This window comes from Desmodus rotundus, chromosome X, assembly GCF_022682495.2.
Source record: "Desmodus rotundus isolate HL8 chromosome X, HLdesRot8A.1, whole genome shotgun sequence".
Taxonomy (NCBI): Eukaryota; Metazoa; Chordata; class Mammalia; order Chiroptera; family Phyllostomidae; genus Desmodus; species Desmodus rotundus.
Genome location: NC_071400.1, coordinates 93,498,214 through 93,513,054, shown reverse-complemented (window position 1 = coordinate 93,513,054; position 14,841 = coordinate 93,498,214). Strand labels below are relative to the sequence as shown.

Here is a 14,841-nt window from a genome sequence, read left to right as displayed (position 1 = left end):
AGGATCGATTCATTTCCTCCTTGGGGATTTGATCCCTTGCATTTCTTTTGAACCCCACTGACAAGTACATTATTTAGGTGATCACATCACCTGATTCTACAATTAGGGGAAGTGGGGGATCTGTGGTCAGGTGGCAAATGGAAATCTTGGCCACAGAAGCCCAGCAATTCAGGTGTTCTTTATAAACGTGTTCTCTTATTAAAGGTCGAAGCTAGGGAGGTGTTGAGACCTGAAGGATTTAGAGCAGGAGTGTCAAACTCATTTTTACCGGGTCAAATGTAGAGCTCCTTGCCCCTAGCTAAGGAGTAGTTACATGTATACAGTCCTAAAATTACATTCGGCCCTTTGAAGGCAGCCGCGAGGCCGATGTGGCCCCCGGTGTAAATGAGATTGACACCCCCGATTTAGAGTATGAGTTCTTTTTGAGAAATATCTGAAAAAAGTATTGTGTTGTTGTTGTTTTAAAAAATAAAATGTTGAGGCTCAGAGGGATGTGATGTCTTTAAATTCCAATCACATGGTTTGGATAGGAAGAAGATTTCCACATGGGGAAAAAGCAGAGGGAGCAGGAAATGAGGCTGGTTGAAGAAAAATGAGTAGTTTGATTATGAGAGGCTCACGCTGATTCAGTTTCAAACCCAGGTTTATGACTTACCCTCTGTGAGCCTCAATTCCCTTATCCACAATGTAGAGTAATAACCGCTATGTCGTAAAGCCGTTGGAGGGTTGCAAGAGAGTGTATGTACACCCTAGCCTGCTTGGAAGGCAGGATGCCCTTCCTGTGTGTTAGACTCCCTTGCCCATCCATGTAACCCCTGTCACTTCATCCTTGGGGTAAGAATGGTAGAAACCAGAGGCTCTGGCTTTCTCCTTTTCGACAGATCTTCCTTTCCAGTCCAAATGTAGATTACGTGTTAATGATGGAGAAACAGAAGGACTCCCCAAGCATTTCAGTGTACAGCTAACTCAGTTGGAGGCTTCACCCTTCAGAGTTGATTTCAGGGGGGAAGGGGAGGCTTTATTTGTAAGGGGAGAGTGAGAGGTCTCAGTGAAACTATTTCCCTGCTTGAAAGACTTCTCAATAGTGAATGTACATCGTATTCCAAATTCGCTAATGAGAAAGATGCTTACCCTTGCAGTAAGAACCTTCTTATGTAATATAGTCCAGAAATAACTTGAGATTAAAAATAATAATAATAATAACAGCATCTAATTATCTTAGTTTGGCCATTGAGGAAGAACTAGGTTGACTGTGGGTTTTGGCTTTGGTTTTGGTTTGGTTTTTTTGTGAGCATCAGAAAGAATAAGAGATCTTTAGCTGTGGAGAAAGACACGAAGTCACATGGCTGATAAACTGCACCCATGCCCTCCTGAGAAAAGAGAGCACTTACTGGAGTTTCAGTGTGCGGTCCATTCAAGCGTGGAATCAACTTTGCTTAAAGATCTGTTCTTAGTGGCGTGGTCTAATTTTATTCTGCCTCATGGATTTCTGCTTCCTAGCTTCTCCATTTCTGTGTTTCTGACTCTTTCTCCTTTTTCTATCTGCTCTCCATTTCTGTGTTTCTGACTCTTTCTCCTTTTTCTATCTGCTTCTGATGCTTTTCTCTCATTTATCTGATTCTCTCTGGTCCCCTTTCTCCTACTGACTCTTTTTCCATGGCTTAATGAGCTTGTCTCTTTCCCAAATTCTTCTCCCCTGTCTTTCTCTGTCTGTATCTTTGTCTGCAATCCTCCCACACTACCCCTTGGTCCCTCTATCCTCTCTGTGTGTAACTCTCTCCTCAGATCGAATCCCGGAAGCGCCTTGCCAAGACAGTGCTGGTGTTTGTGGGCCTCTTTGCCTTCTGCTGGCTCCCTAACCATGTCATCTACCTGTACCGCTCCTACCACTACTCCAAGGTGGACACTTCCATGCTCCACTTCGTCACCAGTATCTGCGCCCGCCTCCTGGCCTTCACCAACTCCTGTGTCAACCCTTTTGCCCTCTACCTACTGAGCAAGAGTTTCAGGAAGCAGTTCAACACCCAGCTCCTCTGTTGCCGACCTGGCCTGCTGTCGCGGTCCCACAGCACTGCCAGAAGTACCACGTGCATGACCTCCTTCAAGAGTACCAACCCTTCCGCAGCCACTTTCAGCCTTATCAATGGCAACATCTGTCATGAGGGGTACGTCTAGACTGACCCCTGCCCCTGCCCCCCAATACCCCTGGTTTTGCTTTGTGGCTGGTAAGAAACCCTCACATCTGTTGTTGTCTCTGTACTCTCTAAAGACCCTTTGTGAGGCTCTGGAGTGGTATCGGCAGGTTCAGACAGGCCTACGTGGATCACTGTTATGTTCGAAAGGCCCATCAAGGCTTACCTTTTCCATTTGAACTTGTGAATAGTTCTCCTGGTATAGAGCAAATTTTACTTTTTTTAAGAAAAGTAACCAAATAGAAAATTATTATTCTAACCATCAATTTCTGATATAGAGGTGTAGCCAATCAAGTCATAGAAACTATATGAAGAACCAAATTTATATAACAGACGAAATTATACATTGAATGTCCACTTCGTGAAAGACCTCACCTTGTCATTTCTTTGAGCAAGAGCTAGTGCTGTAAAAAATATGATTTGAGTTGTATTTCAGGAATATTTAAAATCACAAAGAAAGAGACTTTTTTGATACTCATAATATGAAAAGTCAACCCTATGAAAGACTTTCATACATGAAGGACACTCCCCAAGTTAATGACACTGGAAGTCAATTTAAGACAAATTCAAGTGTTGAAAATTACTGAGGACGTAGGAGAAACACTTGAGATACTATATTCAGGCAAAAACACAAGCAAACACATAGACATGTATGTAAAGATCCATGTGCGGCTGCGGAGTAATCTCTCACATTCTGAACTCTAACTTCATGGAAGTTCTTTTTGCCATTGCCCACTTGCAATCAGTTCCGCTGTAGAAGAAAAATCCTTTTGGGGGAAAATTGATCATGATATCAATTCCTCAAACATTGTAAGTGCATAAAGTATAATGTTTATTTTCGGTATACAGGAGTTTCAGTCAAATGTACTTACTTAGATGTGGATGTCCTTCCTTGTCTGCTACTTTGAAGCAGTAGCTTCCCAGGAGGGAAAAAAAGGATCATATCTGGGTGAAAAGAAAAACATGTTCTATTTAATGAGAGCTTCACCTAAAGTCAGTGGGAGGAAATGAATACAATTTCACTGACATGTATTTCTATCTGAATATGTGTAACACAGTTACGGGAAGCTTAGCTTTAAAAACTGATTAAAAATAGCTACAGATACATTGTTTCTACTTAAGAAGAATATTTACAAAACAGCCCACATGCAGAAAAATGCTGGATTTAGATCTTCTTCTGTGTAAAAGGATTTGACTATCTTACTTTAGAAACCTGAATCAAGCTTTTTGGTTTGGTTTGGTTTTTTATCCAAGGACAGGCCAATTTAACAGATTGCAAACACATTAACCCATTTTCAGATAAATACAAATTCTGTAAATATGCCCTAATCATTAGGGCCTAATGTATATACCTTACATCCTAAGACCATTTTGGTTCTGGTCTTCTCTATCCAAGTGAGACAGAACAATTAGCTCTCTTTTCTACATGACACATACTGAAAGGCTTCTGTCTCTCGATACAAAGAAGCACTCACTGTCTGCAGAACTTTAGAAGTTAGGACCAAGACAGTTGTAAGGATTTGAGTTTACAGTTATATCAGCTGGAGTGAAACCGCTTCACTTCTGTTTGGGGCACGCACTTATATACTGCACACGCCTGCTTTCCTCGTAGTCCACAATTACATTGGACAATTTCAAAGGCAAGACAGGTAGTATAGCTGAAAGAACCAAGACTTTTAGCTTGACCTCCCAACTCTGGCTCTAGCTAAATGACCTGGGCTATCAATATCCCTCCTCTAGACCCATTTTTTCACCTCTAGAATGAGACGACAGTGCTAAGGTCCCTTCTATTGCTAACATCCTCTGAGTCTTGTCATTGATTCTACTTCTGTGTCTAAAGCATTTATGGAGCACCCTGGCCAGTACAGCTCAGTGGGTTGGAGTGTTGTCCCATAAACCGAAAGGTCATGGGTTCATTTCCCAGTAAGGGCACATGCCTGGGTTGTAGGTTCAGTCCCCAGTCGGGTGCATGCAAGAGAGAACTGATCAACGTTTCTCTCACATCAGTGTCTCTCTCCTTCTCTTTCTCCTTTCCTTCCCCCCTCTCTAAAATCAATAAGCATATCTTTGGATGAGGATTAAATAAATAAGTAAAACATTTATGGAGCCCAGCTGCTCACAGTTGCCCCACCTCTGTTATCCTTCTCTTGGCAAATCATTCAACCACATTCACGTCCACGTGGAATGGAAGGAGATGGACTGTTCCATAACTTCCAGGGACTCCTTGGAACGATTTGTGTGAATGATGTCCCATTAGCATGTTATGTTTTGGGATTAGAGCAGCAAGAGACATAAGAAAACACATTGCTCAATCTCCTCATTATACAAAGGGTTGCTCTTCCTATTAACCTTTCTCCATGCACCTGCTATTTTGAACCACTGCTCCACAATTTTACTCTTGGGTTTCTATAAAACTCCGGAGTGTAAGTGATGTCATTTCTAGTTAGTTGCTAAGGTGTATAGTATTCTGGTCACTTAGTGTAACTTGTTTAAGCGTCTCTAATCTACCTTCTTCGACAGACGTTTTGGGAGTAGGACTCATCTTAATGTCTCCTTCACGGTAACTTCATAGCATGGTTTGGTCAAACAATGAAGAGACTGAACTCTAGGTGTAACTGTGCGTCCTTAGGCAAATCCTATAACCTCTTTGAGACTCTTAAATGAAAGGTTGGAGGAGGCATTTGCCAGCAGGTGGCCTAGGGCTGGTAAAACTATTGTGTGCATCAACTCATGGATTCGCTCAAAGCTAACGGGTGGATTTAACTGGGCCCTTCTCTAGGAAAGTCAAATTTTTATTTTACTTCAAGAACCTAAAATCCCAGTGACAGAGACCCACACTCTCATGTAGTATCACCTCTCTTTTAGGGTGGAGTGTGGCAGAGGCTTAGAACTAAGACATTTCACGCCTGGCTTCCAAACATAATCATGTTTAGCACTTATTTCTTTGGCGAGGAAAAAAATCAATTTTTGCTCTGGAAAACCATCTGTGTTTATTCAATTGACAGACACTACCTTTCAATCTATCTTAAATTGAGCCTCCCCGAGGCAGGCAGCTCAATAGTGATAGATTAAGCAATAAAGCAGTCGTCCCACCAATGGCTGCTGCTGGCAGGGAAGGTGCGGCGGCTGGTAGGAGCAATTATTCCACGGCAAGCTGATCCTCCCAGCTTGGTGAAGACCAGGCTCCTCCCTGTGGTTGATCTGATGATTCCTATAAATGGGGATGGCTAAACCGTGTTGTTCTGGCTGTGCTTACTCCCGACTGAACCTGGCCTTCTGCCTCATTAGCAAGTCCTGGATTTCCTGCTTTGCCCTGTAAACAATTTGGTTTCATCTTGAGGGATGAGGAACCTCAGGTAAATAAACAATTTAGAGGCTGCTCCATGAACCAAGCTTAGCTTGTTATGAAAATTGCATATTGAACAAAAGTCACCGAACTTGTCTATGAGACACGGGCAGGGCACAGTTAAGTTATAGTCTTCGTTTGTGCCAAAACTAGCAGTCAGTTATTGGTTTCAAAGTCTATTCGTGCCCCGAATGGCTTCTGTAATAGAGATTAGCTTTGTTTGGCGACTGCATGTTGAATGACACCCTCAATCTCTGGATTAAAAAGTAGCGAAGTCACTTTTCTCAGAAGCCAGATCGAGATGATCACCCTGAGAACCTGACTATATAAGAGGAATGAATAGTCTGCACTTGTGTGGTGATGAAAGCAAACTTCTAATCATTTGGGCCCTTCACATCCACACCAGGAGGTACTCATTGTTAGAGAGTAGCTGAGAATGAACCCTGGGTTCCTGGGAAAAATGGATCACATTTTGCACCTTTGTCTAGTGTTTGGCTGAATTTTAATGAAATGGATTAACAGCTGACATCAATAAAATTATTGACTGCCCTGGGACCAGGCTCTGTGTGCGCTATTCGATGAAAGTAAGCCCTAACGATCTCTACTTTATTCTGTATCCATGTGGTCATTCCTCTCAGCTCCCACCTGGGTATGTTCCCGTGGATATAGTCCAGCAGAATATATCTAGAGCAATCAACAAATAGCACACTCAGAACAGACTTCTGTCTTGTGAGGCTTCATTTTTAAAAATGCAGTCAATGGAATTTATCTGAATTTTTAAAAGTTTAAGAGCCCCTGGCTTACAATATCACATGAGCACAATTAAGTTTAAAAATACTTTGCATTTGCCTAGTGTTCATGGTCTACAAACACTTCTAATACTCATTGTCTCATCTAATCCAAGCCTTCCCCGCTGACCAAAGAGCTGCTTTACATCACTGACCATGGAATTTTGCACATGACATTTACTAGTGACAACCTACTATTAGATTAATAGACCCATGAAACTATGAGGCTGAAACATGTGAAACTGCAGATATTGGACTATATTTGACCTGCAAAAGGTGATTTCATAAGGTTCAATTTAATCTGATTGCATGCATTCTCACGGCTCGTTCTGTGATATTGAAGAACAGAACTGATCATTGCTTTCCCAGCTACAGATTAATCTGTCAGAAGCAAGTCTGTTTAACTTGGCACGAAGGGATGAACCGTGTCATTGTTGGTTGCCCCAGGAGAGACATTAGTGGGAAGAGCATTCTGCATCACAATGAAGTGGAGGGCTAAGATAAGAAGGGCAGGATCCTGGGGAGCAAAAACACAAGCCCCAGAACACCCTGCATTTGTCTGAAACTTGAATGGAGTTCTTTGGTGGTAGAAGTCCTGGAAGAAAGGGGCTCAACTTCACCAAGCACCACTGACATGCCAAATGCAGTGCTAAGCGCACTGCTCTCTATCCTCACAAGCGCCTAGAAGAGTATGCAGTTGCTGAAGCTGAGGCTCAGGGAGGTTACTTCATGATCCCAACGTCACATGGCACAGTTGAATGGCAGAGCATTTCTGTGGACCTGGCTCTCTCTTAAGTCCATTCTGCCACTCAGCATTGCTTCCCAAAACTAGCGCATGTGAGAAATTGAGTTCACAGTACCTAACAATCCTGTTCTCTGCTCTAGGTTTTGTCCTAAAGCTTGAACTAGTGATAAAGTCAAATAATATACACAAAGGGCATCAGAGATATTTCTAAGCACCAAAGTCAAGGACTCACTGCAGGCAGAGGCTGAAATGCAGCACGAAGTAGCTGGGAAAGGAAATCCCTTAGCTCAGTTGCCTCCAGAGACACAATTTATTTGCAAACAGAAACTCTGGGATTAATTTCCCTGCTGGTTGTGACTAACCAAGGAGAAAAAAAAACTTGTGCAAAGAGGATCCAAGTGAGACCAGTCAATCCCGGTATCCTTCTTTGAATCAGGATTAGTTGGAGAAACGGGATCAGGAAGAAATGCAAACACCGCCTCCCCTACCTCCCCTCCAAAAGAGTGAGATATGACATTGGATGATTTCCCAGAGCCTGGAGACCAGGCTGCCTGAATAGCCCCTAACGGAAAAATCTTTCCAGGACTAGGGGACCTAACCCTGGGCACCACCAGTTTCTACGCTCTCTATACCCACATTCTAGAAGATAAGATTGTTTTCTTTTTCCTCCAATTTAAAGTTTATTCCCAGAGCCATATAATGACATGGAAGGACTCACATAATTTTATGGCCTTTTAAAAGGATCATTTAAATAGACAGTAAAACTTGGCACATTCAAAACCTCGTTAATTCCCAGACAAGCTTGAAAATTTTGGTATAACTAAGGATTTCAGTGTTCAAGGTGTATCATAGAATTTGGGCCTGTTGGGAATCCAGATGGTTTCATTATTTTGCTTCAGTTCTAGCTATTGATATTGATATTGCTATATCAATGTTGATATTGTACAATATTAAGAAAGTAAAGCGGCTCTTTAAAATAATTTTTTTTCTGTAACCTAGCGTAACTGATTCAAACATGACCTTTCTTGCATCCAAGGCAGCAGTATTGTAGGTAATAAAATTTGTTGAAATGATCAATTCATTGAGTTGTAAAAATACATGGCACCAACTTGTTTAATGTCATGTTCTGTTTCGTTTTAAATATTAGACCCATAGTTTGTAAATTATCATTGTACTTGTTACTGTTAACTGTAAATATTTCTTGCATTACAAATGTGCTCTGTGTTAAATAACTCAGAACAAGTTCCAGGTGTGGTACTTAGTACAAATAATGTCATGGCTTTGCCTAGACTCCTTAGACTAATGAATCATTTATAAGAAATTCACAATATTAATATGAATGATTCAGATCCTTTTAAATGTGCAAATTAACTGTGTGACCATCCAAAATTCTATTTATGAAGTGTGCTCATTGATTGTATTCTTATTTTTCAAGAAGTGTTTCCAATGCTTCTATCATATTGTACATGGTTTGTATGACATTAAGTCAAATCCAGTGCAGGAAGCTGAATAGTCATGTCACAGAAGATAAGAAATGTGTTTTATTTCTTACTATAATAAGGCATAATTTATGAAATGGACGTCTGTATTCAGTGTTCAATAAAGATATATCTGTTGCATGAATGCAGTCTGTGGTCATGTGCTCTACAGTGCTTTGGTTCTGGAACCATCTACATCAGAGTCACCCAGGCTGCTTGTGCAAAGTGCAGCTTTCCCAATTCTTTTACAACATCTGGGGGTGTGGCCTGAAAAATCTGCATTTTAAGCCCTGGCTGGTGTGGCTTAGTTGGATGGAGTGTAGTCCCATAAACCAAAAAGTCGTGAGTTCAATTCCCACTCAGGGCACATCCCTAGGTTGTGGGTTCTGTCCCTGGTTGAGGCACACACGAGAGACCAGCGATGGAAGTTTCTCTCTCACATCGATGTATCTGTCTCTGCCTCCCCCCCCCTCCTTTCCCCTCTAAGCAAATCCTCATATGAGGATTTTTTTTTAATCTGCATTTTAAAACAAGCACCCCAGGTGATTCTTCAGAACACTAGAGTTTTGTTTAATTAAACTTTTAAAATATATATTTATATGAAGGACCCCCGGACATGGACAATGATGTAGGGATTGACTATGGAAGTGGGGGGAAGGCGGGATAGAAAGGGGCAAAACGGGAAAAGTTGGGACAACTGTAATAGCACCAACAATAAAATATTTTTAAATAACAAAAAATATGTTTTAAACTTTTGAGTAAGTAAGCTATTTTCATGCTTCAAAATTGAAAACATAGAAAGGTATTCAGTGACAATTTATCAATTCTGCCTTTTAGGCATATATTAATATTTACCTTACTTATCATTTTGAACAGAACCGTCAAACAATTTCTAACTGCAGCACACAGAGTCACTCATTGACAGAGAAACTGCATTTCTATGCCAGCACTAATTTTCCAACTGGACATGGATTCCCTTCTACCGCGCTATGGGCTGGTGAGCATCTTGAGAAGGTTAATAAGGTGCGAGTGGCTGGACAGAGGTCAGCGTCTGTAAGAGAAAGCTGTCCAATTGGCAAACCCAAACCGTAGGAAAGCGCCCTAACTAGCATCACCAGCTAATGTTGACATAATTCACCGGTATTAAGAAAACATGCCTTCTCCTGACATGAGTGAAGGTAACCATGGCTCCGTGACCTACAACCGCAGATACGTGAGCCTTCTGAGAGCTCCTTAATGAATATCAGTCGTTATTCTAAGGTGTCTAAGTCTGTTTAGGCTACTATAACAAAAATACCATTGACTGGGTAGCTTATAAACAAAACTATTTATTTCTCACAATTCTGGATGCTGGGAAGTCTGAGATCAAGGTACAGACAGGTTCAGTGGAAGGGGCAAGGGAACTTTCTGGGGCTGCTTTTGTAAGGGCACTAATCCCACTCAAGGAGGCCCCACCTCATGATCTCATCACTTTCAAGAAGCCCCATCTCCTCATACCATCACCTTGGGGGCTAGGATTTCAATATATGAATGATGGTGGGGACCACAAACAGCCTATAGCATAAGGGTTCATTTTAATTAGGTAATATGCTGGTGAAAGATAAGCAAAGAGAAAAATAAGCTTTGTTATGCAGAGCCCCCCAAATGGTTTATTTATAACAAAACTATTCCCGCATTAGCCTACTCATCCCAGCCTTATACCTCTTAATTCATTTTTCTTCTCCATTTCTAAAATGTATCTCAGGCAGTAAGAAGAAAGACTGGGCACTAAGTACTGGATTGGAATACACAGCCATAGCAATAATGATACCAATATAAATGAATAGTATGAATAAAGAAAACGAGATAACATTTGGTGACCACATGATCACCTACATATGAAATGTCAGATCACCTGAAATGACAGGGGCTCACAAACTCATGGGTCTCCACCCCTGCCTCGTAGAAAGTCAGTCTGTTACAAATGAAGTCACATAAGAGGTTAAGTCTGGTTGGTGAAGAGAAATACGAGCCCTGGCTGGTGTGGCTCAGTGTTGGAGTATTGGCCTGTGAACCGGCGTTGCAGTTTGATCCCCAGTCAGGGCACATGCCTGGGTTGCAGGCCAGGTCCCCAGTAGGGGGCGTGTGAGACACAACCACACATTGATGGTTCTCTCCCTGTACCTATCCCTTCCCCTCTCTCTAAAAAGAAATAAATAAACTCTTTAAAAAAAAAAGAGAGAGAGAGAAAGAAAAGACCAGCTAATTTCTTCTCTGGCAGCCCAGCACCTGTCTTGGGCTTCTTGCCTTGAACTACAGCTTCCTCATGTCTCATAACTGCGGGACGAGGAAGCATTTTCTGCCCCACAGTTTGAAGTGGTATGGCATTTCCCAGTGGGGTTTAATGAAGGAGACAGGAACCACAAGAGGACCTCCATGTAGGAGGACTGAGAAGACCAACACTCCAGAATGCAGACAACCTTCAGAGATCAGCTTATGGCTTTCCAAGACCTATAGAGTCCCTAGCAGGCCTGAAAAATGGGGTCCTATAGAGTCTTGCCCCAGCTGTTCCCCAATGGAGGTCTGGAACAGTTACAGCTGGATCCGGCTCAAACTGACTTTTCATTCTGGACTCCCATGCAGTGAAGGCCTCGAGTCCTACAAGAGTGGAGTCCCAGTACTAGTCAGGTGTCAAGGTGAGATTTTTTAGGGAGGAATGGGAATTACCCACACCTGAACAGAAAAGGCAACACAAAATTCTGCCCCCTCCTCACAACCTGAGAGGCCCAGGCAGAATTGTCAGGTTGAGGAGCCTCCTCATTTCCCCCTGCAGGGCCTCAGGGAGAGGAAAGCCATGGTCTAGTGGGAGTGGGATCCAATTCTTCAGAACGAGGAGAAACAAGAGGTAACAGGAGTCAAGATGAGGACCTAGTGACATTAAGGAAGCACATCTGCACAGAAGGTCACACATTCTCTGTGCTCTGAGCTTGGTCTAAGCCAAACAGAGAGCTCAGCTGAGGGGCTCCTAATTTCACCCTGGAGGATCTTAGTATGGGAGGGCCTCCACAGGAAGAGATCATCCCAGTTCTGCAGAGCCAGGAGTTTGGGCCCTCACTGCAGTTCATTTGAGGGCCTTTAATTCTAAACAGAAGATTTCTTTGCAAAAGACAAGGTCAATCAGAGCCCCGAGCCTCATCAAGCATGAGAGGCTGAGGCAGGGCTAGTCAGATGTGATTTGCCCTCACATCTTTCCCTTCTAGGGAATGAAGGACAATGTGAAATTGGTGGACTCAAATCAGTGAAGGGAAGACTGCAGGCTCCGACTGTTATCTTTGAGAGTCCTTAGAACAGCCCCTGCTGACAGCCCTTTGAGACCCTTACCAGCCTTGGCCAGATGTAGCTCACTGACTTCTGCCTTGAAAGTATTGGGAAGGTGATGAATTTGGTCTGAGAGATATTACCCCAATTAGGTAGAGAGTTGACTTCAACAACTGGTCAGGTGTCAAGATTAAGGACCCTAAATGTGAACTGAGTGACTATCCTGCCCATAAGGAAGGGAAGCCCAGAAAGTCCTGCTCTACCATTAGTGGTGGGAGGCCCCAGCACAATTATTGGGCTTCTGTGTGGACAGCACCATGGAGGGGAGGGCCTTGGTCTTCCTGGGTCAGTCACAGCTCTGTTGAAGGAGAAAACGAGGACCCTAACTGGAGATCTGGTGAGATCCTGAGTGCTAAGGAGGGGACCTCTCTTCCAAAAGAAGGGGAAGCAGGACTGGGAGCACCAGAAGCAGTGTTCCCGTACTTCCTTTCTCCTGACTGTAAGGGAACTGAGTTCCGGTTTCAGGCTGATGGACCCAGATCAATAGATGGAGGAGTCCCAGGCTTTGATAACTGTCAGTGGGGTCCCAGACAGTCCTGCCCCTCACACTAGCCCTTGCAGACCAGATACCACCTCACCAGTTAGTTCTCGGAGGTCCCATACAGTGTTGGTCAGATGTGGCTCACCCTAACTTTCGCACCCACAAAGTGGGGATCTTGGTCCAAGAGGCACAAACTCCAGTCAGCGGATGGTGGACTTCTAGGACTACTTAGGTACTAGCGTGGAGACTCTGAATACGCACTGACGCATAATCACCCAGTGCCCCGCTCTTCCCAGCTCTGGGAAGATTCCAGCCTGAAGTGCACTTGAACACCTCCGGAGGGTCCTCATGGGACAGACTGGCCAGGAGAACAGGAACTCTGTGGAGTCCTACTACAGTACACTACGGGACACCTACAGAGGGGCATTCTATTTTTTTAAACTGGTCTCTGCTGTTTTCATATTTTATTTTGTGTAAATTATACACAACAGCTAGGGCATTCTCTGTTGCTCTTTTCAATTCATACGTGACTCCAGCATTTGCCCAGTTTTCCCAAATGTCATCCTGGCCTCCCCTCTCCACCAATGATCTCCAAGTCATACCGCCTAGGAGAAATACCACTGCCACTGTTTGCTGGTCAATAGTTGTCCATTGCCAGGGTTACAATGACAGTCACCTGATTCATTTCCCTATTTCTCCAATCTACTTTTCAAAAATTTTATTTATTAATTTTTAAAGAGAGGGGAAAGGAGCGAGAAAGACAGGGAGAGAAACATCAAAGTGTGGTGGCCTCTCCCTTGCCCCCCACTGGGGACCTGGCCCGCAATTCAGGCATGTGCCCTGACCGGGACTTAAACCGGTGACCTTTCGGTTTGCAGGCCGGCACTCAATCCACTGAGCCACACCAGCCAGGGCTCCCTAATTCTCCAATCTTTATAAAAATCTCTGCTCAATACTTTCTTCTGCCTCTCAAGTATCCTTAGAGCAAAGTCAAAATTCCTTAACATAATTTATAAAACCCCTTGTGGTTTGGCCCCCACTGACCTCTGCAGCCTCATACCATTCGTGCTCCATTCACTATGTTCCACCTACGGAGACCTTGCATTTTTTTCCTTAATAGACCTTTCCACACACTGTTCCAGAGGGGCGTTCTTAAAGCCACAATGGCATCTCCCTGTGGAAGGTACTCATACCCTTTTAACCTTCTCCTCCGTGTGTTTGTGTCACTTGCCTTCCTGTCACACTCCTGCCTGCTATTCCTAACCACAGTCATGCCTCGTGGTAAGAAGAGTAAGCTTCGTGCCTGTGAGAAATGCTACCAAGCCCGAGGTCAGGACCAGGGTCTCGGGGATGCTCAAGCCACTGCAGCAGGGGAACAAGTCTCCTTTGTCCCCCTCACTTGTGTCTGGGCTACGCCCCCCAGCTCCCCTGCTGCAGGCACTCCCCAGAAGTCCCAGAGAGCCCGAGCGTCCAGTTTTCCTGATGCAACCATTTCTTGTGTGAGCTCTGATAAAGGTGCCAAGAGCCAAAGAGAAGAAAATCCAAGTTTCCGCCGGGCCTCACCCTACTCAGCAAGCTCTAGCAAAGATCTTCTGGCCAGGAAAATAGGCCTGTTAGTGCAGGTTTTCGTGGACAAGTATAAAATGAAGGAGCCCGTTACAAAGGAAGAAATGCTGAAGATTATCAACAAGGAGTACAGAGCACACTTTACTGAAATCTTCGAGAGCTGCTGAGCACATGGAGCTGGCCTTTGGCCTTGACCTAAAGGACGTTGACCTCAGACATCACTATTATATCCTTGTCAGCAAACTGGATCTTCCCAATGCAGAGACTCAGAGCGATGATGGCGTGGACTTTCCCAAGAATGGAATCCTGATGTTTTCCTGGGCATGATCTTCTTCAATGGCAACTGTGCCCATGAAGAAGAGATGTGGAAATTCTTTGATATGATGGGGCTCTATGAAGGGAGGAGGCACCTCATCTTTGGGGAGCCGAGGAAGCCCATCACCACAGATTTGGTGCAGCGATTGCCGGGGTGCCAGCAAGTACCGAACAGCAATCCTCTATGATACAAATTCCTAGGGGGCCCGAGGGCCCACGCTGAAACCAGCAAGATGCAAGCCCTGGAATATTGGACCAAAGTCAATAATACAGTTTCCACTGCCTTCCAGAGCCGTTATGAGGAGGTGTTGAGAGATGGGGAATAGCTAGCCTGAGCCACAGCTGCAGCCAGGGCCCGCAGCAGGGCCCGCCCCAGGGCCAGGACCAACAGCTCCTCCCAGCGACAGGGAAGTCTGAGGCAGACCTCGGCTGGGGGTTGAAAAGGGCTGTCAATCTTCTAAGTGGTGGGGGGAAAGGTGAGACAGGAAAGAGCACAATGTATCTTTTCTTTGTTTCTGTTTCCATTAGCATTTACAGCTTTACCTTTTCCCCTTCTTTTTCCAATGTGTTCCT

General features: G+C 44.0%; 2 protein-coding genes across 2 annotated transcripts in view; both read left to right on the top strand.

Moving 5' to 3' along the window:
• The window catches only part of GRPR (gastrin releasing peptide receptor), a 36,155-nt gene extending 27,544 nt beyond the window's left edge, over nt 1-8,611 (top strand). The window contains exon 3 of the mRNA XM_024569963.3: nt 1,786-8,611. Coding sequence (XP_024425731.1) covers nt 1,786-2,175 — 390 coding nt within the window. The 3' untranslated portion in view covers nt 2,176-8,611. The remainder of the gene's footprint in view (nt 1-1,785) is intronic.
• Nucleotides 8,612-13,550: 4,939 nt separating this feature from the next.
• MAGEB17 (MAGE family member B17) lies at nt 13,551-14,594 on the top strand. Its single transcript, XM_053916980.1, is given in 3 exon segments — nt 13,551-14,104; nt 14,106-14,263; nt 14,266-14,594. Coding segments are annotated over 3 exon segments (1,041 nt in total).
• The last annotated feature ends 247 nt before the right edge of the window (nt 14,595-14,841 follow it).